Source organism: Python bivittatus, unplaced genomic scaffold (genome assembly GCF_059951505.1).
Source record: "Python bivittatus isolate LINGU-HERP-01145 unplaced genomic scaffold, Pbiv_v1 ctg000370_np1212, whole genome shotgun sequence".
NCBI lineage: Eukaryota > Metazoa > Chordata > Lepidosauria > Squamata > Pythonidae > Python > Python bivittatus.
In genome coordinates this window covers 3,694,907-3,718,818 of record NW_028277062.1, presented here as the reverse complement: position 1 = coordinate 3,718,818, position 23,912 = coordinate 3,694,907, and the positions used below count along the sequence as shown (strand labels likewise).

The window sequence follows — 23,912 nt, the reverse complement described above, 5'->3', positions numbered from 1 at the left end:
GAGCGTGCTTTCTGCTGCCACCCACACAGCCGGACACCCTCGTCTGCCTGTCACTGCAGGAGTGCTGCGACATGTTGTTCTTGTAAATTGAACATAGAGGGAGAAAACAAGAGGTTATGAACATTGGTGGCCGGGGTTTATGTGCGGCTGCTTAGGTAGGGATGCGGTTAGAGGATGGTGCCGTACAGCTCAAGTCACAGTGTGATTATTGATTTAATTGCTCACAACTATTAAGACTTGTACCCGTAGGAGACTGCATCTGATGAAGTGAGCTGCAGTTCATGAAAGCTGAGGCCTTTTAATAACATTTTTTTGTTAGTCCGAAAAGGGGCTGCCAGACTCCTGCTGACGTATGGCTTCTATAGGCTGACATGGCTCTAACCCTAACAGTGGCAACTGCGTATAGTAAGTCACTTTTCCTTCCCCTAGCTGTGTTTCCTCATGTGCCAGTGGCCTTCCTCTCCTCAGAACTACTGCTGCCGCTGCCCACCGAAGGTAAAACTCCAGCCCATGTTGGACCCCTGGGAATTGCAGCAAAGCATTAGCAAGTCAAACGATTGATGAGGAAGCACAGAGTGCCAGCATCTGGTGGTGAGTGGATGAGGCCTGGGGACCAGCGGAGAAGGTGGGAAGCACCAAAGTGGCTCAGAGCCTGGGCACTTAACGTTCTCTGGAATAAGATTCTGGTTAGAACCCTGGCAGGCTCCAGAGTTCCTGAATTCTCTGCCAAGGAAGGGAATCTAGTGGGTGGGCCGAGCTTTTCATCTGAAGCTGAACTCAGTAAGGGAAGACCCAGCTGTTCTTTCTGATCACTTTTTAGTACCATTTTGACAAATGCAAATATTGCCACGGTGTCTTCTTGGGAAGCTTTAAAAAATAAGCCTCCTAATTACTCAATTCCCTCTATCCCCCCAAAATGACCCTGTACGAATCTACAGCTCTCCCAATGACTCCACCCAACACCAATTAGCCCTGTCTGCAATGAAACAAACATTAAAAGAAACAAAGTGATGGATCACTTTTTATCCAGTCACCCTTCAGTTTTAACAACAAGTCCAAATGCAAGGTAGAAACAGCTTGGTCAAGAGTTCTTAAAGAGAAAACTCACTATGATTTCAAGGAGGCTTCTGGTTCCTGCCACTTCATGTTCCTTAGCATCTGCATGCAAGAATTTGAAAGCAAAGTCAGAGTACAGACTGCCAGAGCTCTCTGCAAGATCCATGCCCCAGCCTGATCTTTGATCCGAAGACTTGATGGATCTCCTGGGTCCGGGTCACAAAGCATGTCCCAGATGGGTGCTGATGTCACAGTGCCCCAGTTACCAGGGGAAACCCAGTCTCTGTGAAGCCATCAGGACGGCCATTATCACATAGTGCTATGTCCCCCAGGGTGATAGACTTTGTGGGCAGAGGCATTCAAAAGCCTTGGCCATGCTGGGCCCAGCAACAAGGGTGGGTCTGAGAGCTCACACCCACCGCACAGTCTACGGCTGGGCGGGCAGACATGAGCGACAGGCGCATCACCCGAAAATTCAGGAGGAGAAAGCCCCAGCGCTTCTCCCACATCTCTAGCACTGAAGAGCCACTTGGAGTGAGCATACATTTTGACCACAGGGCATGGAAAAGGGGATGTGAGGAAATGCTTCCAAGGGGCCAGGAAAATGCTCAACAAGGGAGGGGCTTTCTCTCTGAGCTTGGCATGCAGAATTTCCACTTATCCCATTCCTTGTTTGCATATGCAAATTAATTTACCAGCATTTATCTACTTTCTTTAAAGCTGGAGAACTCCATAGAAATTGAATTTTGTAGAAAATGTTGTTACCCTTAGTCAGTCAGTGCTGTGATTCACAATGTTTTGCAAAAAGCTTGAAAAGCAGACAGATGTGGGATTTGGCAAATTCGACTAGCCTCATTTCAAAATGTTTTTAAGTCCAAGTATCAATACAAGAAAGCAACTGCAAAAAAATGTCAACTTGTTGTCCTAAGCATGCAAAAAAGTCTTATGGATCAGCTATAAGGAAGTAGAATCACTTTACAGCATCAAATATTCACATGTAAGGAAGGTTTTCTGAGTTACCTCTTTACCTTTAAAGATGGTCAGTTCTGCCACCTGGTGCACAGTTTAGGAAATGCACCTAGAATTTTGCATTCCTATTCCCTTTATCTGGCCAAGAAACCAGTTTCCTTTTGGCTTAATTACTTATGGTTGCTTCCATGAAGAAACCTGGGGAATCAGAGATTTGTGCAAGGTCCAAGAGCTCTTCATTGGAGGTCGTGAGCCTTGTCTTGGAGCTTTAGAAGTAGCAGGAGTGAGGTGGACGCTTCCTATTTCTTCTTCGGCTTTTCCAAGAGCATGTCAGCTGTGAATCCACCAGCAGTACACTGCATGCCAGGAAAGATCTTTGCCCACTGAACTTCTGGCTGTCAAGTAGCTGTTAAGGGCACTTCAGATCCCTTGGGACAATGTCCCGCTCGCCTCCTTGCAGGAGAGCCCCGGGATAAGGGGATTCATGGCTCCCCTGGCTTCTCTCTTCCGCCTACAGCAGCCCAAGAAGAAACGGCGCAGCTCATCTACTGAGACCACGGAGGATAAGAACACCAGAGGAGATTCCGCCTCTATCCAGATCTTCCCTCCTGAACTGGTGGGTGAATCTGGGCCGGAGAAGGGGCAGGGATGGATAGGCTGGGCTCGGGAAAAGTTTGGGACCCGTCTTGACTGAGTCCCACTCATTTTCCAGTTGTACTACATCATCTCCTTCCTGCCAGTAAGGGACTTGGTGGCTCTCGGCCAGACCTGCCGGTATTTCTACGAAGTCTGTGACAGCGAGGGGGTCTGGCAGCGGATCTGCCGCCGTCTTTCCCCTCGGCTGCGGGATGAGAATTCGGGTGGCAGCCGGCCGTGGAAGAGATCGGCCATCCTCAACTGTCAGTATAGCGTGGTGTGAAATGGAGGGCAGGGAGGTGAGGGAAGGAGCAAGAGCGGGTACTGTCCAAAGGAGGGGGGCATTCGCGTGTAGGAAGAGGTTCCGCGTGAGGGAAGTGGTGCTTTGGCAAAGGTTGGGATGGCCTTTTGGAGAACTCCTCAAACGTAAAAAGTGGGACTCATCCCCAAGCCCCACTCCTGGAAGGAAAAGCTCTTACGGAGTTGGCTCCTCTAGACAGACCCAATTTCCCTGCCCTTGGGTCTCTCTGTCCCACAGACACCAAGGGCTTGTACTTCCAGATGTTCAGCGGCCGGCGGCATTTCGTCAGCAAGACAGTTGCCCCTCTTCTCTCGCATGGCTACCGGAAGTTCTTGCCCACCAAGGACCATGTCTTCATCTTGGACTACAACGGCACTCTCTTCTTCCTCAAGAACGCCCTGGTCTCCTCCACCATGGGCCACATCCAGTGGCGCCGTGCCTGCCGTTACATGGTCCTGTGCCGCAGCGCTAAGGACGTACGTGCCTACGAGGCCAAAGCCCTGTCCTGCTCCTTCCAAAAACGACAGGGAGGCAAATGCTCTGGAGGGGTGTCCTGGCACATCAGGTGTAGGGGAAATACAGTGCTGGTGGGAGGTCAATTGAAATCAGGGATCCTCTTCCCTTGTTTTACACCCAGCCCTCTCCTGCCTCCTCCTCTATTCTTCTGGTCTTCCTGGACCAAGAACAATGAAATCATGGGTAGAAAAGAGAAAAGCAGCAGCTTAAAGAGTCCCTCTCTCCGCTGGCACATTGCAGACCAACCCTCACCTCTCATTTCTGCTCCAGCGCACCAGAGGGAACTCTGAAGAGTTATTCTTTGGTACCTCACCATACCGTATTCCCTTTTCCCCCGGGTTTCTTAACTAGCATGGCATTGATGCCTGAGCCTCGTTTGTACAGGGTCTCTGGGTCTGGTGCTCTTAAAACAGAAAAGGAGCAGGCCTTGAGGAATTCTGGCAAGAGGTTCACTGTGGGTCACTTAAAGAGTACAACTGCACCCGAACAGGCCTTTACGAGCCATTGTGTGGCTTGATACCCTAGAGACCAGACTCGGGGATGTGATCAGATCATGACTGAGAAATAAAGGTGGCTGTTCCCCATCTGCTCCTACTTTCTTGGCCACTGCTGCAACCGTCCATATAACACGAGGGTAACTGAGGCTGACAGAGAGCAGCAGCTTTTCTGAAACTCCCCAGGGATGCAGGATGGAAGGTTCCACCTTGAAGCTGGCGCTTCCAGTCGCCGGGCTCTGCTGGCTCTTAGTACCTCAGCTGCTTCCTTGCCTGGCTGCCCGGGGGTCTGGGGGTGGAGGGGAGGGCAGAAGAGCCGCTCTCTCGCAGGTTACAGTAGAGGTTCATTCCCTTTGAGGAGTGACGAGACCACCCTCTGGCACCTGGAAGTCAACCTCTGTACTCCTCTAGAAACCCTTGCAACAACAAATAGCGAATTCCTGGAGGGACCGAGGACCCTTGGTTGCCAGCACTTGGCAGCAAACGCTTTGATGACTACATGGAATACCCCAGGAAGAGAGCGCTGCTCCGTGACCACAGGGGGGACACCCACATGTTGTAGATAACCTCTGTTCCATTTAGATCCCTGAGCATTTACTGCAACTTCCTGATGTTGGGCGCCTCCTCCTATCTTCGCCTTGCAGTTTGCCACAGACCCCCGGAATGACACGGTGTACCGCAAGTACCTGTATGTGCTGGCCACCCGGGAACAGCCAGTCACCACTGCCTTGGGGCGCAATGAGGGCTCTGGCCCAGCAACTGGCAGCCGCCTCTGTGACTGTGTGGAGGTGTATCTGCAATCCAGTGGGCAGCGGGTGTTCAAGATGACCTTCCACTTCTCCATGAAGTTCAGGCAGATTGTGCTGGTGGGACAAGAGACAGAAAGGTCCCTCTTGCTCCTGACAGGTGAGAATGAGAAGACCAGTGGTGGCCACATACATTAAAGAGGGTCCTTTCTCGTGTTCAGCAGCGAGTGTGCAGATCGTCTGCAGGCCCCGAAGGGGACACGTTCTGCTCCTTTTTCAGGGCACATGTCCACCACAGAGAAGGATGTTTCAGCCCTGGGTTGATCCAACATAGTTCTGCTTGTGGGAGAAAAGGAGAGGCACGCTTTATCCACCACAAGACCTCCCACCATTTGGCATTGCTTGTATGGATGCAGCACAATATTCTTCCTACCATCACCTTCTGGAACAGATTTTTTTTCTTCGCAGAGGAAGGAAAGATCTACAGCTTGGTGGTGAATGAGACCCAGCTGGATCAGCCCCGTTCCTACACAGTGCAGTTGGCACTTCGCAAAGTTTCCAAGTGTCTTCCACACATCTCCATCCGTAACATGCACTCCAACCAGAGCAGCGCCGTCTACCTCACAGGTAACTCAAAGATGACGGCTGCCGCAAAGCCAGTTTCAACCCAAAGGGGACTCTGTGGACTCTGGTAGGGCTTGACCATCCTGGCTCACCATGGTTTGATCTGGCATCTGGCAGGAAGGGTGGTTTTGTTTTTGTCTGTGTTTTTATTGATTGTTGTGAGTCGCCTAGGATCATTATATGAGATGGGCGGCCATATCCGGCTTTTTAATATAAACAAATAAATAAATGGTAACACTGGCAGGTGCTCAGGGGCTGTACAGCATCCAGGTGCAACAGGGCCCACACTTAGGGCCTCCCCAGTCCCATTAGGCCGAGGCTGAGGATTGAGAAGTAGCTCATGTGGATTGGGAAGGAGGAGCGAGGCAAACTTTGAGAGGAGGGCACCTGATGATCGAGGCAAGAAGCTATGCCACTGCAAATCAAGGGGGGCGATAACTGGTTTGGAAGCAAACGGGGGAGGTGGAGGTAAAGGGAGAGTTGAGAAGGGAAAGCAAGAACAGCTCTGAATCAAAGCAAAGCCTGGCCAGAGAACCGTCCCCAGGAAAGAGAAGCTGTTCCCAATGCCTGTCCCAGACTGCCTTCACCCCTTCTGCCCTGTCTCAGATCAGCTAGACTCTGCTCGGGGGGGGGGGGGGGAAGCCCCTGGTGCTTTGCAGAGTTCGGTTTGAGCCAACTGTGAGCCTGTCTCCCCATCACAGACGAGGGCACCGTGTACTTCGAAGTCCACTCACCTGGTGTTTACCGTGATCTCTTTGGCACCCTGCATGCGTTCGACCCGCTTGACCAGCAGATGCCCCTGGCCCTTTCTCTCCCAGCTAAGGTAACACACAGGTAGAACTTTGCTTTACCTGGTCCCGTGGCAGGAATCCAGCTGGCATCAAGGCACACAAAGGAACTTGCAGTAAAGTCAGCATGACACAGGCAGACGGTGTCATGAGGTGGTGGGGAGGAATCAAGGTAAGACCCCCATGCTTATTTGACCTTACCAACAGGCCCACCAAGCCTGGGTAACCGCTGTTGCTCTCCTCTTTACCCTGCTCTGTGCTCGCGGGGGGGGGGTGTCCAACGCTCCTTCCGCCCAGACGTCTTGGACAACAGTTCCAGCAAAGCAATGGTTCCCAAGAGGGCCTGGACAACGGAGTCCCAGGCGCTTAAGGATATCGCATGGAAATTAAGAGTGGGAATTCCTACTGCCGCTGCCATTCCTGCTCACAGCTCCTGGGAGAAAGTGCTCCACGCGCTCGGAAGCATACTTCTCACAGTAAATCAAGTGTTTTCACTCTGGACTGCTTCCAGAGGTCTTTCTCGAATTAAACGGTTGCTGTCTTCCCCACCACTCCTCAGGGCTGGCTTTCTTGCACCGTTCAGCCTCGATGTCTGGCTCAGACTTCCTCAGTCCCATGGCCTCTCTCTCCACTTGTGTTAGGTGCTCAGCTGTGCCCTTGGTTACAACCACCTGGGTCTGGTCGATGAATTTGGACGGATTTTCATGCAAGGAAATAACCGTTACGGTCAGCTGGGTACAGGGGACAAGATAGACCGTGGAGAGCCTGCCCAGGTTTAGTATAATCTTCTCTCCCATCCATCCCATTTTCCAGAGGGTCTCAAGAGCCGGGAGGTTTGGATCTGCCAGCCAAGTTGGTTATTGCCCAACACGTTTCTGTCCCTGGCGGCTTCACTGGGCCCTTGTCGGTTTTGGGTGTCCCTACTTTTGCCTGGCCAACCTCCCCCCAACCTGAAACCGTGGCTATAGGATGTCAGGTCTTTCCAGAATAACAATCAGAGGAAGAGTCCTTAATCTTGGGCCATGCCTCCAGCTTTGGGCCTGTAGCAGGAAATGCATTTCATATGTCTGGTAGGGGGAGTAGATCCTCAGCCCTGATCAGAGACGCCCTTGTCATCGTCCCACGCAGGTGCACTACCTCAAATGGCCCATAGACCTGTGGTGCGGTCTCAACCACACCCTGGTGCTGAGCCAGAGTGGGGACTTCAGCAAGGACCTGATGGGCTGTGGCTGTGGAGCAGGGGGGCGTCTGCCGGGGTGGCCGAAGGGCAGCGCCTCTTTTGTCCGGCTGCAGATCAAGGTGAGAGGGGGCCGGGCACGCAAGGGGCCGGGGCTGAGAACCGGAGGAGAGCGCCTCAAACCGTCTCTTCGTCTCTTCACTCCTGAGGAGCCCTCAGGATCTGAGTGCCAGTCTTTCCACCCACCCTTCCTCTCCCGCTTTTAAAGAGTGGGTTTCCTCGGTCTTGACTCACCTTAGAAATTGAAACAAAGGCGGCAGTGGCTAGTGTGGGTGAGGTCTGGCACATGGGCCAGGCTCCACTCCTCTCCCCCCCTTCCTCTAAAATCGCCAAATCTCCCCCCCCCCCGCTCCATCCAGAACCAAGGGGTGGGATGCAAACAAGGACAAACAGTCCACTTGCAACTAAGTGAGAAGCTGAATCTCTACCCATGTCTCGTAGAGACCGGCCTGTTGACCCAGAGGAATTTACCGCAGTTATTCTATCCGTGATTTTGTAGTTCTGACTTTAGCTCCTGGTTTTCAGCGTCTTTCCCCAGCCCAGCTGCACCCATAGCTTCCCATGCAGAGTAGGGCGCTCCCTAATCACCGTCCCCTACCCCTGTGCAGGTGCCACCGTGTGCCCGCCGTATCTGCTCCACCCGCGAGTGCCTCTACATGCTGTCCAGCCACGACATTGAGGAGGTGCCGGCCTACCGGGACTTGCCTGCCAGCAAGGCTGGTGTGCCCCCCAGCGATGCAGAAGCTCTGGCTGCTCGCACTTGTGAAGAGTACCTGAGCCAGTTGCACAAATGCCCGACGCTGGAGGGGCGCATGGCCAAAATGAAGGAAGCCGTTGGTAGCATGCCTCTCATGACGTTCCAGAAGGATTTCTTCTGGGAGGCTCTGGAGATGATCCAGCGGGCAGCTGAACTCCGGGAAACCCCCACTTCCAGCTAGCTCACAGGTCGTGGCTCCCTCACCCCGTTCCTCCTGTTCCCGATATCCCTCCCTTATACGCATCATGGATCATGATTCACAGATAGAGAAGATTCACACTGAACAATTGGGAATAAATAAACCACAAGCACAGACCTTGTGCGGCCTCTGCTGAGCCACGCAGGAGTAGGCGACTAGCGACTGGACTGGGACTTCAGAGGAGGGGCTGAATGTGAAAGGCAGGTCGCCACGGGCACCCTGATGCTCTTTGGCCCTGCGTCTTTCACCTTCTTTTGGACAGAACGTCCTGTCCAAAGGACAAAACTAACAGAGCAAAATGGGCGACCGCCAATCAAAAGAGCGGCAGCAGCAGCAGCAGCAGCTGGGTGTTTGTTGACCACAAGGCACAGCCATGCACTGTGGGCGCAGCCTCCTCTGGAGGGCACATCGATAACGTGCCCTCGGCTTTAGCGTAAGTGTTGTACTAGGCCATGTCGGCAGCTCAGAGCTCATGTGCAAACGCCCCAGGAATATCCCATGCTCCCTGGAACAGGTCTGCTGGCAGGCCAGTGCCCAGAGAAAGCGCTGCCCCCTTGGAAGTCAAAGCTCCATCGGTGCCCTTTGAGGAAGCCAGGCACAGCCGGGCGATGCAGGGACCCAGGCAAGACCCGCCCTTCCCCTCTCCTGCAAGCGTGGCTCTTGAAGGGTGTGAACTTCAGGCAACTTTTCTGCGGTTGCTGTGCCAAAAACAGAGGCAGCAGAACCAGGCAGAGGCTGCCCGCCATCAATCCAGGGGTTGCCATTTCTGTCATTAGGGTTCCAGACCTCTCTGAGCCAGGATGATCGCTTGGGGCGGGGCGGTAACATCATGAGCCATGATGGAGCGACTCCATCCACAAGTACCGATCCCCCTTTGATTCCCTAAGATCGCTGGTTCCCTCCTGATCTGCCAGCCTGCAAGGACACAGAAGAGGGCCTTTTCGTAGGGGGCAGCCAAATCTAAAGGACAGGAAGGCCTGGCGCAATATGGTTCATGGGGTCACGAAGAGTCGGACACGACTTAACGACTGAACAAAGCCAAATCTGGGTTTGGGTGGAAGGCCTGAGATTGCCTGAGACCTGCTGTGGCTGTAGCTCTCGACGCCCGCTGTTCCTCCAGTGGCAGCCCTCCCCGCTCCCTTGTCCACAGCCAGCGCTTCACTTCCGTGTCCTCTCTTTATCCTTCGCCCTTGGGACCCCAGCTCTGTCCTTCAGCCCCACAGAGCTCCTGCCAGTTCCCGTGTGCTGCAGTTCAGCTGTGTGCAATTGCGCGCCTCAGATGCTCCTTGAAGGGTGTGAATGCCAGCCCTAGTGTGGAAGTTCGGCATGTGCTCAGCGGCTGAACCAGCCGGTACGCTTTCTGACCTGCCCGTCAGGCCTGAGCTAGGAGGCACCGACACCTTACTGTTCCCGGCACGTGGAAGAGGAGAGTGACGGATGGTGGGGACTGGAGGCAGTTTCCAGAGCTAAATAGCATCTGCTTAAGCCCTGCAGTTGGGCTCAGAATACAGGCAATCCCCTGCCAGGAGCCCGGAGCGACAGTGCGGGCAAAGAGAGCTGACGCAGCCTGGCTCCCCACGTGGAAGTGGGTTGGCTTGTGAGGAAGGATCCCATAAAGCATCCTGAGGAAGCTTTTGGGAGGTTGGGGCACCCAACTCTCCCACCACAATCTTGGCCAAGGTCAGTTCCAGCCTGGGAGCCTGGACCTCTGCCCACACGCCCCCCCTCCCGCTCCCAGCAGCTGTTGTGCAGCCCTCTGGTGACCTCAGTGGCAGCGCCACTTGGAGGCTGAAGGAGGGGAAAGGCGGCCCCTCCATTGGCCATCACAGAAAGCCCTCGCTTTGGAAAGAGAGCGGGACAAGCCTGGCGGCACGCAGCAGCCAAACTTTCCACTGAAAAGCTATTTTTACTCCCCCTCCCCACCAAAAATACTCAGCGAAACACCCCTATTTTTGTGCATTAAACAAAGCAACTTGGTTTACATCTGTATATTTAGGCAGAATGTACCACAAGGCTGGGAACGGGGCTGGAGGGAGAGAAACCGGGAAGGGGCTCCAAGGAATGAGTGTGGCTGTTTTAAAAGCAAGGGGGCTGGGGCTGGCAGAGGCAGAGCAGATAACCACATTCGCTGTGGTACCTGTACCCAAGAGGAGTTGGCACTGGGATCTAAGCTGAGCGGTTGGGCCCAGCCCTCTTTGGCCCCCAGCCGGAGCCATTCTGTTCCGGGGCTCCTTCCCAGGGCTTCCTGCTCCAAGCTGCACATTCCCCTCCCATTTCCATGCCCCATTTCAGTCCTGTTTGCTTAATTCTGGCCCCCTCTCAGGGGAGGGGAGGGGCAGGCCGTCTACGAAAACTGCATTGTTTGGGGTTCAAGTCACTCCTCTTTATTCCACGGGCTTGGCTCCCCCCCCCCAGGAGGACTCCTCTCAGTGCAGGTTCTCAGGGTGCCAGATGGCAGCCAGAGAGGCGAGTGCCACCTCAGTCCTCCTTCCTGGGCTGGGTCTCGCCCTGGTGGCTGGCGTGTGCGCGGGCCCCGAACCAGCCAACGATACTCACAAGCAGTGCCAGCAGCAGCAGCATGACTCCAAAGGTGGAGAGGAAAGTGGGAGCTCTGGGCGGGAGAGGGGGCCCTGCTCCCAGCTGCTCGATCTCCCCATGGATCATCTGGAGCTCATCCAAGATACTCATAAAGGTGCAGCAGTGGAACCACTGGTGGCTGTGGCCCCAGATGTCAAACTTCCCGGGGCTGAAGCGTTCAGGGATCTTGCTGATGTTGAAGATCCCGGAGGCGAGCAGCCAGAAGCAGTGGCGCAGGAAGAAGCGGCCAGTCCGTGCGCCGCCCCCCGCCCACCAGAGCTTGTGGAAAACTGGGATGGAAACCACCAGGAAGGGTAACAGGAAGACCAGCGTGCGGATGAGGTACCGGTAGCGGGGCCACTGGTGACGGGTGCTGCAGCAGGCCAGGGTGCAGAAGAGGGCAATGAGGCAAGCTGTGGGCACATACAGGGCTTCAAACCAGGGGCCCGCATGGCCGGCCACGGCACCGAGCCAGCTGGCGCCCTCCCGACGGCTGGAAGAGAGATGAGCGGACCCTGGTGCTGGTGGCGAGGCTCGAGGACGCACGTAATAGAAGTAGGCCAAGGAGGAGCCCACCGTGTAGGCGCTGATGGTGCCGTAGTCGATGTAGAAGCAGATCTCCCGGACCAGCAGCGACATGGAGTTGAAGAGGTGGGCCATGCTGCTGGCAACCAGGAGGCTGCAGACGCCCAGGAAGTAGCTCCAGAGGGGGTAATAGAAAGGATCCAGCAGCCCGCCAGGGAGGGGCCCTTCCAGGCCCCAGAACTGCTCCAGGAAGCGAAAGGCGAAGACAAAGAGGGCCAGGAAGTGGGTCCAGAAGTTGCCGGTTTCGTTGGTGGGCCGGAAGGCGGAGAGGAGGCACTGGGCGGCGGTGTAGCCCGGGCAGCGGTAGCCGCTCAGGATGAAGCTCTCCGTTATGCTGGGCGGAACCTCGCTGGAGCTCAGGAGCGGCCGAGCCGCGCCGAAGGGCCCCCGGCACCCGCCCGCGCCCATCGCGGCCCCGGGAGCGCTGCGGAGAAGCCACCTGCTCCTCGCTGACGGGAAGCGCGGCTGGGGCGCCGCCGCCGCCGCCGCCGCCTCCCCGGTGCCTGCAGGGAGCGGAGCGGAGCCGAGCCGGCACCAAGAAAAGCAGCTTACAAAGGCGGAGCTTGCTCTCTTGCGCGGGGGGCGGGGGGCCGAAGCTGGAAACGGTGCCAGGGAGGGGATGCGGAGGGGGCTGGGGCGGCGGGGGCTTTACCGGTTGCCGTGCGGCGCCCGCCTGCCTGCGCTCCGCCGAGCGCATCGGACAGCGCGTGGAGGCCTTGGGGAGCCCCCGGGATGGTCGTGGGCAGGGCAGGGCAGGGCAGGGCAAGGCGAGCGTCACTGCAGCGCCCTGGCGCGTGTGTGTGTGTGGCGGGGGGGGGGGGTTCAGCTCTGCGCCTGAAGGTGAGGGGGGACTTCCCGGGAGGGGCGGAGCAGGTGCCGCTCCCCCTGGACGGGGCAGGCTACCTTGGCTGCTCCGCCCGCACCTGCCAGCCCCGCGCTGCGGTCTCGCGGGTCCCGGGCGCGTAGGCGTCCTTCCGGGCTCTGCAGGAGGGGCAGCGTCGGCGGCGACCGGCCTATAATCCCGGGGGGGGGGCGCGTTCCCGAAGGCGCGCGAGCATTGATACTGGGCAGCCGCGCGGTCAGGTGCCCCGCGCCTTGGGAGAGGGAAGGGGGTCTACCCGGGCGAAGGGGATGAGCGGCTTCTGCCGCAGGTCAGGAAACGGGTTCCTTGGAGCGCCGCCGTGCCGCTGAGCGGGCGCCAACCATCGGCCTGTCCCGCGAGGAGGCGGCGTGACCGGGGGCCAAGCAGGAGCAAGGCAGCGGACCGAAGCCCCTGAGCTCTACCCGGGGGCAGAAGCGCGGCCCCTCCTTCCCGGACGGTTTCCTCCCGCCTAAGGGCCTCCCGGGCAGCTCCGGGTGACGCTCAAGCTCTCGCAGAGTGACCCGCCCAGCAACCTTCCGAGGGCGGAGGTCACCCAGCTCTAACGGGCTTGGATGTGGGGGGGCTTAAAGAGGGAGTGCAGAGAACAGCCCCAAAGCCAACTGCCCGGCCAGGGGAGCCCCAGGCCCAGCTAGCTGGCCACTCCTACTTCCCTGGGATCAAGCTGGGGCTCCAAGGGGGTCAGAGGAGAATACCAGCCGGGGAGGGGTTGGCGGCAGCCTTCCCAGGAGGAAAAGTGGAATTGGGGCCTTTCAGATGAGCAGGAAAGGAAGGTTGGAAGGTGCCCAAAGTGGAGGACGCTGAGAGGCAGGGGGTTTTCCTCCAGAAAGGCCACCCCCAGCAGCTGAGTCTCCAACGAGGGGAGTTGCAATTCACCTGGAAGGGTGCCTGGTTGGGCAAACTGACAAAGAACCTTTTTGGCCCTTCTCTGGGAGAACAGGTGAGGGGAGCAAGCACCCCTTGGGGGAGGCCTTTGCCCTGCCTGATTTCCCAGGGCTGCTCCAAGTGCCTAAGGACCGTCATCCCATCAAAGTGCCTGGGGACGATCCCGGAGGAGGACTGATAGGCCCCCTTTGCTGCACACAGGCACCCGTCTTTGCTGCTTTGCAAGGCACCCTGGTTACCAGTTGCCTTTCAACGGCACTTCAAGGTTGCCCCCTAGAAGGCTTAGTGCCCGGCTACCTGAGGGACTGTATATCTTTGGCTTGTCCGGTGAGGTCAGCTAGCATGGGCGTGCTGCAGGTCCTGCCAACGAAGCTGGGTCATCTTGTGGGACCCAGGAAGCGTGCCTTCTTGAGGGTGGCTCCTGCCCTCTAGCATGATGTCCCCCCAGAAATCCGTACTGCCTCTCCCCCCCCCCCCCGCCCCCATTGATGCCGCAGATTGCCAAAAACCTGCTTTTCTCCCAGGCCTGGGGCAGGATGGGCAGTTGAGCTCCCTTGTTTTTGTGCTGTAGGCATTTTTTTTCCTGTTATGAGTTGGTCTTCTGATCAGCCACCTCTTCTTTTCTTTGATATGTGTTATATTTAACTTTATTTCATTGTGAGCTGCCCAGAGTTGTTGCAGAGTCCGGCAGCTTGGAAATTGGAATATTCAATTAAAATAAAATACTGCTGCTGACTAGCTGAGTTCTCCCCACCCTAAGGTGAGTTTTTTTTTTTTTTCATCTGCGCTCAGTTGTTACCGACTCTGCAGTGACTGCTTGGACGAGTCCTTGCAGTTTTCAAGGCAATTGTTTCAGAAGTGGTTTGCCAGAGCCTCCTTCCTAGGGCAGAGCCCAGCTGGCGAGCGCAGGAGGTGGGGTTTCCGTTGCTTCGCACCCTTTTCAGGCGCGCGCGGTTTTTCGCGCTTACCGGCAACTGCTCCCGACTCCTTTTTGCAAGGCGCCACCAGCATTTTTCCTCCCACCGGAGTGAGAGTCCCCATTTATCTACTCACGTGAGTTTTCGAACTGTTGGGTTGACAGGAACTGGGGAGGAAACAGGAGCTCACCCTGCTAACGCGAAGGCTGGACTCGAACTGCTGAAGCGTCGACCATTTCTGGCTGGCAACTTTCAGCGTCATTAAGCCGCCGCGCCACCGCATCCCCTTTCAAGGTGAGTAGCCAGGACCTTCCACCACCTTCTATTTGTAGAAAGCCCCCCCCCAAATGTTGGAGCAGCAGAAATAGTCCAACCCCCCCCATGACCACCACAAGGACAGCTGGAGCACTGCTCCGCCTGGCTCGAGGCCTGGGCCGGGTGACTTCGGGTCAGCAGGGAAAGTGAGCTCCGCTCAGGGCTTCTGCCAGCCCCACGTGCACCACAAGGGGGTGCTCAGGCCCTGCCGCCCAAGCCTTCTGGCCCTGATTAAGTGAGGGAAGGGCCCCTGGTGTGGGAAGCAGGCAGACTCCTAACTTCCTTTGGAAGCCAAAAAAAAGCCAGGCCTTGGGACAAAGACGGAGGAGGAGGAGGAAGAGGAGGAGGAGGAAGGCCCGCACGCCTTGCCTTTCAGCAGGCCTCTGTGGGGAGCAACACATGTCCATTGCTTGTCTGCCCAATTTTGCCACCAGCCCAGCAGGAAGGACAGAAAGAGGCTGCCGGGGGGTTCTGGGAAGGTCAAAGTGCAGCAGTGGGTCAAGCCAGCTTTGTGACCCGGCGGGGGCCAGAGGAAGATGCGGCTGGCTCCACTGTTCTTCCATGCAGCCTCCCCACCCTCCCTCCACAGCCCAGCCCAGCTGAGGTCCCCCCATCCTGGCAACTGCAGGCCGCGGCTGCCTCAGTTACAAAGAGAAAACACTCGGGGGAGCTGCTCTGGGGGGTCAGGAGGCGGCGGCCGGGGGAGCAATTGCCCCGAAGGCAGGCTGCCTCCCAAAAGAAGAGAGAGAAAGCGAAAGCCCTGTGGGCGAGGGCCCAGACCGGAGGACCTGGCGCCAGGGAAAGGCCAGGCTGAGCTTCCCGTTCAGGCTGCCGTGGAAGAAGAAACGCAACCGAGCCGCGCTGCTGACGTGGCCGGGGCAGGCTTGCCGAAGGGGGCTGGTCCTACTTCCGTAGTGGCGGCTCTGCAGCCAGACAGCCTGCCAGAAGGCCACTGGCCAGGCCTGATCGCAGGCCAGCCGAGTTTGGCGGGCAAATGGCCGTCCCTGCACTGTGCTCCTAGAGCTCGGAAGTAGATTTGGGGGCTGGGTGGGCAGGAGGGAGGGAAGGGGGCGGGGATGGCCTGGCCTGGCAGCCGGAACCGGCCTTCTTCCTGCCTGGCCCTTCTCAGTTGCAGAAGCCAGCAGCCCCCCAGCCCCTATGCCTAAGCAATCAAGGGCATCCACCTGGGGGGTGCTGCATCTGCTGCGTCGGGCAGCAGGAGGGGGTGCGAGGGAGCCCCGCAACGTTGCCAAGCAACAGAGGCTAGCACATGTGTGTAAAAATACCTTTAAGACAGTGGCATGGGTGTGAACAACGTGGAACGATTTGTGCAATTCTTCACCCAGGGAGTCCATGAACTGCTTCCCTCTCCCCCCACCCGCAAAATTATTGATTATACGGTGCCGCTCGTGCGGCTTCTCCGAAGCCTGTCCACGACCGAGAAGCAGAGCAGCTCGGCCAAGGCTGCTGCCGCCTCGTTCCTCCTGGCGCTCAGGTCTAGTTCCTGGTGGCTGGACCAGCGCATGGACGCTTGCTGAAGTTTGTGAGGATCGGATGCTGCTGCTGGCGGAAGGGGACCACGAAACTGGTGGGAGGCAGCTGCCCAGTTCCATCGGCCTCCACCCTGCCCATGAAGACGTAGCTGGCCCCTGCCGAGGAGAGAGCACTGAGCCAGGGGCAGGAGAGGGTCCCGAGCCCTCTTCCCCCACCAAAAGCTGCATCCGAACGGTCCTCCTGATCTTGACAGAGTAGGGGAAAGCAGCCTGGCATCGTGTCCCGGCCTTTCAGCAATTGTGGCCACTTCCGCCACTGGCCAGACCGCGCCCTCCCCCACGGTCTTGCCCCACCCCTGGGCAGGGGGATGCTGCGCTGATGAGGGCATTTGGGGAATCTGAGTGAAGGAGCCGCCTGTGAAGAGAACGCTCTCAAGCAACGGACTGCCCGCCCTCTCACCTTTCTTGAGAATGGGGCACTGTCTGCAGGGCACATCCAGGCGGAGGGTGGCTTCATTTCCTTCTGGAGGGAGGTTCAAGGCTCCCGTCTTGTAAGCCTGGATGAGCGTCACGGCAGCAATGACCCCGGTGCCTGTTCTTCGCATAACATTTTTCACGGTGCCTGTGATCACTGCAAATGGGATATTGGGGAGAGGGTGAGAAGCTGGCGGCGAGGGAGGCACTAGGCAGACTTTGTGTACTTTGGGGCCCCTCCCAATTCTGTGACGACTTTGCTCCCATCACTGGGGGTTGCTCAGCGATGGTTCCTGGGGCTGGCAAGGTTGGTAGGTGGAAGGCATGTGGGCATCCCACGCTGGGAGGATGGCCCCTATGGAGCTTACCGAAGTCACTGGCACAAAAATTGCTCTGCAGGTTCCCTGCGCGCTTGCAGCGTTCTGGGCACGTGACCTGACCTGGATGGAGACACGAGAGGAACAGCTAGGACTGATCCCAGAGCAGACACAAAAGGCCAGGAACCCCTTCTGCCCTCCATGGCTTCACTGATAAGAAGGGTGGGCCCAGTGCCAGTGCACTCTGCCCACGTTCTGGCATATTCCCTGAGTTCCCTGGGTGCAGGCCTGCTTCAGCACCAGCAGCTCACACTGGCCCCTCCTGTGCTCAGAACACAGGCCAGGCTGGGCCCAAAACAAACCACCTGCCTCCCTCAGTGCCCTCACCTGCAGCAGGAGTTGTGGGGCCCACAGCATCAGGAAGGGCTTTGGGCGTTGGCTTGGGGGGTGGTGATGGCTTGGCTGGGCCTCCAGGTTTGCTTGCAGGTTTGGGCTTAGCTGGGATAGGCTTCCTGTCCGTCTGAGTGGGCTTGGAGCCTGGGAAGACAGGGCCCGTGGGCTGGGTCCACGTGGTGTCCACCGGCTCATCGCGATTCTTCATCACGTACGAGGCGGAGAACCCGTCGGCCGTGACGCTGAGGTCCGAGACAAACTGGACCAGGAGCTCGTTGCTGTCTGAGAGGACTGGGCTGCGGGGAGGGGGCGAGAGGAAGGTGGGGAAGTTCTCTCTGGGCAGTCCAGAAGCACCCAACTGCACTGCCAACCTGAGCTGGGCTCGGTGGGTGCCTTTTTGGTGATGGCAACCCTGGGTGCCGAGAAGGAGCTGTTTATGAGAGGGCCCCTTAAACTGGTGGCAAAGGAGGATCTGCAGCTCCACGGGTGAAAGAGCAGGGCAAACCGAGGCGCTAGTTTGAGGTTTTGCTGACCCCAGTGCGGACCTGGCGCTGAATTTGCTGCCTCGGATTCCAGAGAGACCAAGCCAGGAATCGTCCTGGGCCAGAGGCTTCGCTTTTAACCCACCCAAGGGGGATTTCCCAGCATGAGAAGGGCAAACCTACCTGGGCGAGCTGTCTCCACAGAATTTGCCAATGCGGCGTGAGTCATCTTGCTCCCCACCGTTGAACACGGCAACATAGTCGTACCGGCAGTATGTGTCAAACTCCACGTCAAACTTCCCAAAAGTGAGCACGATCACCTAGACCAGAGGGGAACTGAGGGGTCATGCTCCCGCTCCTCCGTTTTAGCCACCAACGTTTGGGGTGGCAATGGGTGGCTTGCAGTTCTGCCCTCACAGCAAAGAGGGGAGGCTTGAGAGCTATTTCTGCCTCCAGCAACAATACCTTGTCCTGTGGAGCAATGATGTGCCAGGAGCAACTGATGCCAGGCGGGTAGTCGCTTTCAGGCCAGTTGGGGGTCTTGAGAGAGCCTTGGGCTTTTTCAAGCTTCCCCCCGCAGAACTGGTGCTCTGCAAAATAAAGAAGGAGCCTAGTGAGAAGAAGGAACCCCCAGGCACAAGACAGCTGTTTCCTCCAGCCAGCATTGCTCTGAGCCAGCGGCTGGTGCGTATCCTTTCCCATGCAGAACATAGCTGGCAGGAGCAGAACCTTGACTTCTCTTGCTGGCCAGCCTGGCTTTGCAGAGGCTTGGAAAGGGGGGCACAAGTCCCTTTGGGCTCAAACTGCCCAGAGTTGTTCTGGAGTCGGGTGGCACCTAAACTGAATATATTGGATGGAACGAAGCACCCAGAGATGTTGCACCATTAGGTGAGTGCCCATGGCCAGGCAGAGTGATGGGCGTGCGTGTGAGTGGGGTGTCCCAGAAGGCTTCCCTGAAGAAGCGTAGGGAAGCCAAGCGGCTCGTGTGCATGACCCAACTCAGGGCAGACATACTCACCTCCTGCAAACCTGTCCCAGGGACGTGCATAGCCACAGGCAGATGCTCAGCACAAATACGCATGCCAGGGTGCATGGATCCAGGGCTCATACAGTCAGAAACAACCAGGCATTCTTGCGGACACATGCCCACATGCAAACCGTGAAAAATCTCTCCACGGCCCGTGCCAGGGGTGTCATTCTACTCTGCAACCTGACTTTGCGTGCATTCTTGCATGCGGGCCAACCTGCATCAGAAGGAATGATCTGGACGCTCAGCTCCCACCCTCACCCTCAGGGGCAGACTGTTCTTTTTGGAGGGGGTTCCAGACTGATGGATCACAAAGCCAGAGGGGAGGGCAGGCAAGAACCCTGCCTGAAGTCATGAGGGTGGCCTCCGTGGAGAGCGGGGGGGCGGGGGCAGCTGTGCTGCTGAGAGAGGCCCGCGAGGGGAGTAGAAGAGCAAAACACTCATTTTGGAGACCGAAAAATCCTTGCTAATGACCAGTTACAGCGGAAGTGGAAGTGGGGAAGCTGTTAGCCTTGTCCAGCTAGACACAGGAGGCAAAGAATGCTTGGGGGGGGAGGGATGGGGGGGCGGTTCTCTGCCAAGTTCCTGATTAGCTGCTTTATTATTCTTCCTGGCAGCCCAGCCTGACGTCCCATCCCTGATGGTCACTTGTGGCCGCAGAGCAGCAGCATTCAGTACCCCCCGCCCCCCGCCAAAGCCAAGCCAAGTGCCGGTCTCTCTTCAGAGGCTTCGGGAGGCTGCCAGGCGCAGCTGGGAGGAAGCGCAGAGTGGATTCCCGTACTCACCATCCCAATAGTCCCACGGCTCCCAGAAAGCCCAGGAGCCTATGTGGTTGGGGGCCCATTTCCGCCGTGCCTTTGGGCGCCCTAGAAAAAGGTCCTGGACGTTGGGACTGGCAGCGGCGGTGGGGCAGGACAAGAAGGCAGGGAGCATCCTTGCTCAGAGACACCCCTGGCATCGGGGCCACGTTCACAGAGAGGCGTCCCCCACCTGGGCGCAAAGTCTGGCTCCATGTCCCCTCCCTCCACCTCTGGCTGAACACAGCTGTCCTTCCCCATCCCCCTTCCCAGCCTGTATGAGAAACATCTGGGGAGCCAGCCGGCCTCCCCTGCGTCAGCCGCGATTCATTCCTGCGGCTGGCTGCATCCTGTTCCCAGCCCTTGGCCTGCCAGTTGCAAGAGAACCAGGCCTGCTGCCCCCTTGCTCTGCCCCTCCCCTTCCCCCTCCACCGGGCGCCCCCAGCTTCCTTTGGCTTCCTGGGCCCTGTCTGGTGGGGGTGCACCATCCCAGCACAGCTCTGGTGGGGCCCCGGAAGGGGGTGGTCCTGGCAGGCCCGGCCACTGGGGGGTGGGGGGAGGAGAGGTTCTTACCATCGACATGGGGGAGGCCACCACTGAACCAGACGAGGAAGCCCCTGCCGCCGCTGCCCTCGTCGGACACCATCTGCAGCAGCATCCGGTTGCTGGTGGCCAGGATGGCACCCGGGCGGAAGGTGCCACAGAAGCGGCCCAGGCGCTGGGATTCGATGGGTGCGTGCCCGTTGAAGACCTCCAGGTAGTCATAGCGGCAGATCGGGTCGGGCTCCAGGTCGAAGACGCGGAAGGAGAGCATCACCACCTGCCCCTCCGGCACCTGTGGGGCAGGGCAGGGCAGGGCAGGGCAAAGCAGAGAAGGTCAGCCTGGCTCAGCCCTTCCGTCCGCGGGGGCGGGGCGGGGCGGGGCGGGTGGGGCGGCCTCACCGTGATGGTCCAGGTGCAGGTCTTGCTGGGCGGGTAGTGGTCCGGGAAGCGCTCGCTGGCCAGGTAGCCGCTGCCGGCGCTGTAATCGCCACCGCAGAGGAAGACGGGCCTGTCGCGAGAGGGCGGCGGTGAGGGGAGCGACCGGCGGCGCAGCCCAGCTCGCCTCCCGCTCTTGGCTCGGCCCTGAAGCGGCAGCCCCTTCCCCGCAGCTCCTGCCGCCCGCTCAGGAAAGCCGGGGACCGCTCGGCTCGCCCGCCCGCCCGCCGCCTTCCGGAGGGGCCCCGGCGGCCGCCCCGATCCCGATCCCGATCCCTTCGAGCCGAGGCCAGGGACGGGCGGGCGGGCTGGCGGGACGGGGCTCCGCCAGGGCTGCGCGCGCGCGGGTCTACCTGGTCTGGTTGGTGGTCGGCGCGGGCGAGGGGCTCTGGGCGCGGGCCAGCTGCAGGAGGGAGAGCAGCAGCGCCGGGACAGCGAGCGGCATCGCGGGAGCGTTCGGGCGCTTCGAGGAGCCGCTGGACGGGCTGGTGCGGGAGCCGCTAATGGCAGGCTGAGGGGAGGGACTGGGGGACGTGGCTGCAAGGGGCCGGGCAGGGGCGGGCGGGCGGGCGGCGCAGCAGCCCCGATCCCGAAAGGCCCCTGGAGGCGGAGGAGGGCAGGGCTGGCGGGGGCCGCCGAGCATGTGCAGAGTGCCCTTGGCCACCGGCCCGGCTGGCGTTCCGAGGCTGTCTCGCAGGCAGCCCGCCCGCCCGCCCGCCCCAAGGGGCCGCGGGGCTGCCGGCCCTCCGTGCTCGGGGCTCCCGCTTCCCACAGCTAACACGAGTCCTGCGGAAATCCCGCCCGCCCCTCCACGCCTGGCACTGCGCCGAGGGGGGACCCCCGCCTGCGGAATGTGACGTGGCGGGCAGCCCCTGCCAACCCGGAGGCGCGGGCGGCGAGGAGCGGGGCTCCCAGGGGGCCGGGCCGGCCAATAGAACGGCGCCGGGGGGAGCCGGGCCCCCCTCCCTTGCCTTCCCTTCCCTTCACTTCCCTGGGGGCGCGGGGCTCCACGGCTGCCTCTTGCGCTGCTTCCGGCCGTCCGTCCCGGGGCTCAGGAATGGCTCGGACAGAGGATCTCCGCCCCCAGTCGCCCCTTCCCCTGGCTAGTCAGCGTCCTGGCCCCTGCGCACGTGCCGAGTGCAGCACGCGCGCTCCTGCCGGGCCGGCTGGGACCCAGGCCTCTGGCCCAGCATCCCCTCACCCGCAGAGATGATCCCCCTGCTCCCGCTCGTAGGAGTGCTCCCGCCCGCTCGTAGGAGTGCGGAAGCAGGGAAGTCGGTAAAATACAAGCAGCACCTGGAATAGAAAGGACAGTTCGCCGAGGCGACTCCCTTAAGTTCCGGCTCATCCACGGGAGGGGGATTTTCAAGGCCTTGGGGGAAATGGTGCCCCAGAGGGCGGGCGCTGCTGCGGCGGAGGAGGCCCCCCCGTGGACGGGAAGGGGCCCTCCGCCGGTTCTCCCGCGCAGGGCGAGGTGACTGGAGGCAGCTGGTCCCACGGACAGTGCAGCCCCTGCCAGCGAGGGCTGAGGGAGACAACCAGCACCTGCGTGGGCTGAGGCAGCATGGCTGCAGCCTGCAGCAATGGCAGCTTCCAGGGGTTTCAAGGGCAGCCCCAGGTTGAGTACATTGCAGCAGTCTAGACTGTTTTTTTTTTTTAACTGCTCTGTGGAACTTGAAGGGGTCCCATGACAGACTTAATGGCAAAAACAGTTCCCCTGAGCATGGCAAATTTTCTGTCACTAGAGTGTTGCCTCTTGATGGGAAGTTCTGGGGTTTGAAACCCCTGCTCCAGATGGGGATGACAGGGCACGAGTGACAGCAGCAGTTTCCTGACCGGGAACTGGCGCAACTGAGGCCTCCCACCCACAGCTGCTACCTGCTCTTCCAGCAGGAGCCAAGAGGAACCCCAGATTATGCACCAGCTCCTCCTGGGGGAGCGTAACCCCGTCCAGGATCAAAGGGGAGGAGACCCAGAGCAGGGGACCAAGCCCGCGCAGGTTGAGCCAAGGCCTGCTTTTCCCCACCCAGGCCCCCATAGCCTCCCGGTGTCATCAGCACATTAGGGGTGACACCTGACCCTGGTGATGGGTGAACTCGCCCCACATTTTCACGAAGATGTTAAGGAAGAGTAGGGGTCTTGAGGGAACTGAGCAGGGGTCTCGAGGGAACTCAATTTTGCCCCCGCCCACACCGCCGTGCCTTCCACTCCCTGACTCAAAGCCAGTCCAGAAGGACGGTATGGTGGATGGCACTGAGGGCCGCAGAGACGAGGGAGGGCCAGGATGATGTTTCCGCCTCCACCCCAACCCCAAGGGTCATCTGTGACCCTGGTCAAGGCTGCCTCAGTACTATTCTGGCCTTAAACCTGACTGAAACAGGCCCATGAAAGCGTATTTCATTCAGGACCCCCTTGAGTTGGATCTGGGGAGACTGGAGACCGGATGAAAATGTCAGGTACCCCTGAATTCAAGGCAGGGCTCCTGCAGCGGTGGTGGGGGTGTGCCCCCCCCCCACGAGCAGCATTTACCACCACTCCGATCCCACCACCTGTCACCTGCCCAGAGGCCTTCGCCAGCCGAGAGGGACACAATGGAAGAGAGGCAGCCCCCTCCCAGCCCGAGGGCCACGTCCGCCCCTTTCGGGCCAGCAGCTCAAGCTCTTCCCAGAGCACGAGGCTGCCCTGCTCCAGGGGGCTGCGCGGCCGCGGCCGAGCAGGGCCTGAGCAAATCGCTCAGGCTGGGCCGGACCTCGCAGGGGTCTTCGCGGCCCCCTTGCAGATGCTCCTGCGGCCCCTCCCTTCCCAGGAGAGGGGGTTTCCGTGAACAAGGCGGCTGAGGGGTCTGCCGATGGCGCAGGAGCGGGAAAACGGGCTGCCCGCGGCAGTCTGAGAAATCGCTGCTCCGGAGTCGGGAGTCGGGGCTTGCGTCTGCAGCTCCCCCACTGCAGGGAAGAGGAAGGCCTTCCGGGCGGTGCTGCGCCCCGCACCCGGGCCGCGGACGGCTGGCTTTCACGGGCAGGAGGCAGCGGCGCTTCCTCCCTCCGTGATCTCTCGGAGCCGTGCTCCGAAAGGCAGCCCTGCTCCTTCCCGGAGGCCTCGGCCGGCGTGGTCGCCAGAAAGATCCCCACCCGAGGCCCCCACAGGAAGTCACCGCCCGGTTTTTATGGGGGTGGAGTTCCAGCTCCCCTCGGAAACGACCGCCAGCCCACAGGTTGCCATGGCGGCGGAAAGGAAAGCCCCCAGGACCACCTGTGGCCGCTCTCCTCCTCCAGAGTAGACCTCTTGCTGGCTGGGGGGCCGGGTCAGTTCCCCGCAGCAAGCAGAGCAGCCACCGAGCTCAGAAGCGAAGGCGGGCGAGATGCCGGGAGGGACCCTCGGCCTTGGCCAGGAAAGCCTCACGGCAGCCCCCCCAAGACAAGCTCCCCCCGTGGCGTCTCCCTGCCCTGGCCGCCGGCTGCCCGGCGCTGCT

At 59.3% G+C, this 23,912-nt stretch overlaps 3 protein-coding genes across 3 annotated transcripts; 1 reads left to right on the top strand and 2 right to left on the bottom strand.

The window, feature by feature from the left end:
* The first annotated feature begins 1,086 nt into the window (after positions 1-1,086).
* Positions 1,087-9,837, top strand: FBXO24 (F-box protein 24). The gene is made up of 10 exons (XM_025175106.2): positions 1,087-1,590; positions 2,543-2,641; positions 2,738-2,924; positions 3,200-3,438; positions 4,617-4,878; positions 5,187-5,345; positions 6,044-6,165; positions 6,772-6,903; positions 7,259-7,429; positions 7,976-9,837. The coding sequence occupies exons 1-10, from the start codon at positions 1,504-1,506 to the stop codon at positions 8,303-8,305; spliced, it is 1,788 nt and encodes a 595-aa protein (XP_025030874.2). The 5' UTR covers positions 1,087-1,503; the 3' UTR covers positions 8,306-9,837.
* Positions 9,838-10,294: 457 nt separating this feature from the next.
* LOC103049283 (membrane progestin receptor epsilon-like) lies at positions 10,295-13,724 on the bottom strand. Its single transcript, XM_088142128.1, has one exon. It carries the CDS (start codon positions 11,891-11,893, stop codon positions 10,802-10,804), a length of 1,092 nt encoding a protein of 363 aa, XP_087998254.1. The 5' UTR covers positions 11,894-13,724; the 3' UTR covers positions 10,295-10,801.
* Positions 13,725-15,753: 2,029 nt separating this feature from the next.
* Positions 15,754-20,976, bottom strand: PCOLCE (procollagen C-endopeptidase enhancer). The gene is made up of 9 exons (XM_088142097.1): positions 20,797-20,976; positions 20,408-20,516; positions 20,039-20,300; positions 18,107-18,231; positions 17,825-17,961; positions 17,154-17,455; positions 16,818-16,889; positions 16,436-16,606; positions 15,754-16,131 (listed from the first exon to the last, which is right to left on the bottom strand). The coding sequence occupies exons 1-9, from the start codon at positions 20,886-20,888 to the stop codon at positions 15,980-15,982; spliced, it is 1,422 nt and encodes a 473-aa protein (XP_087998223.1). The 5' UTR covers positions 20,889-20,976; the 3' UTR covers positions 15,754-15,979.
* Positions 20,977-23,912: the final 2,936 nt, after the last annotated feature.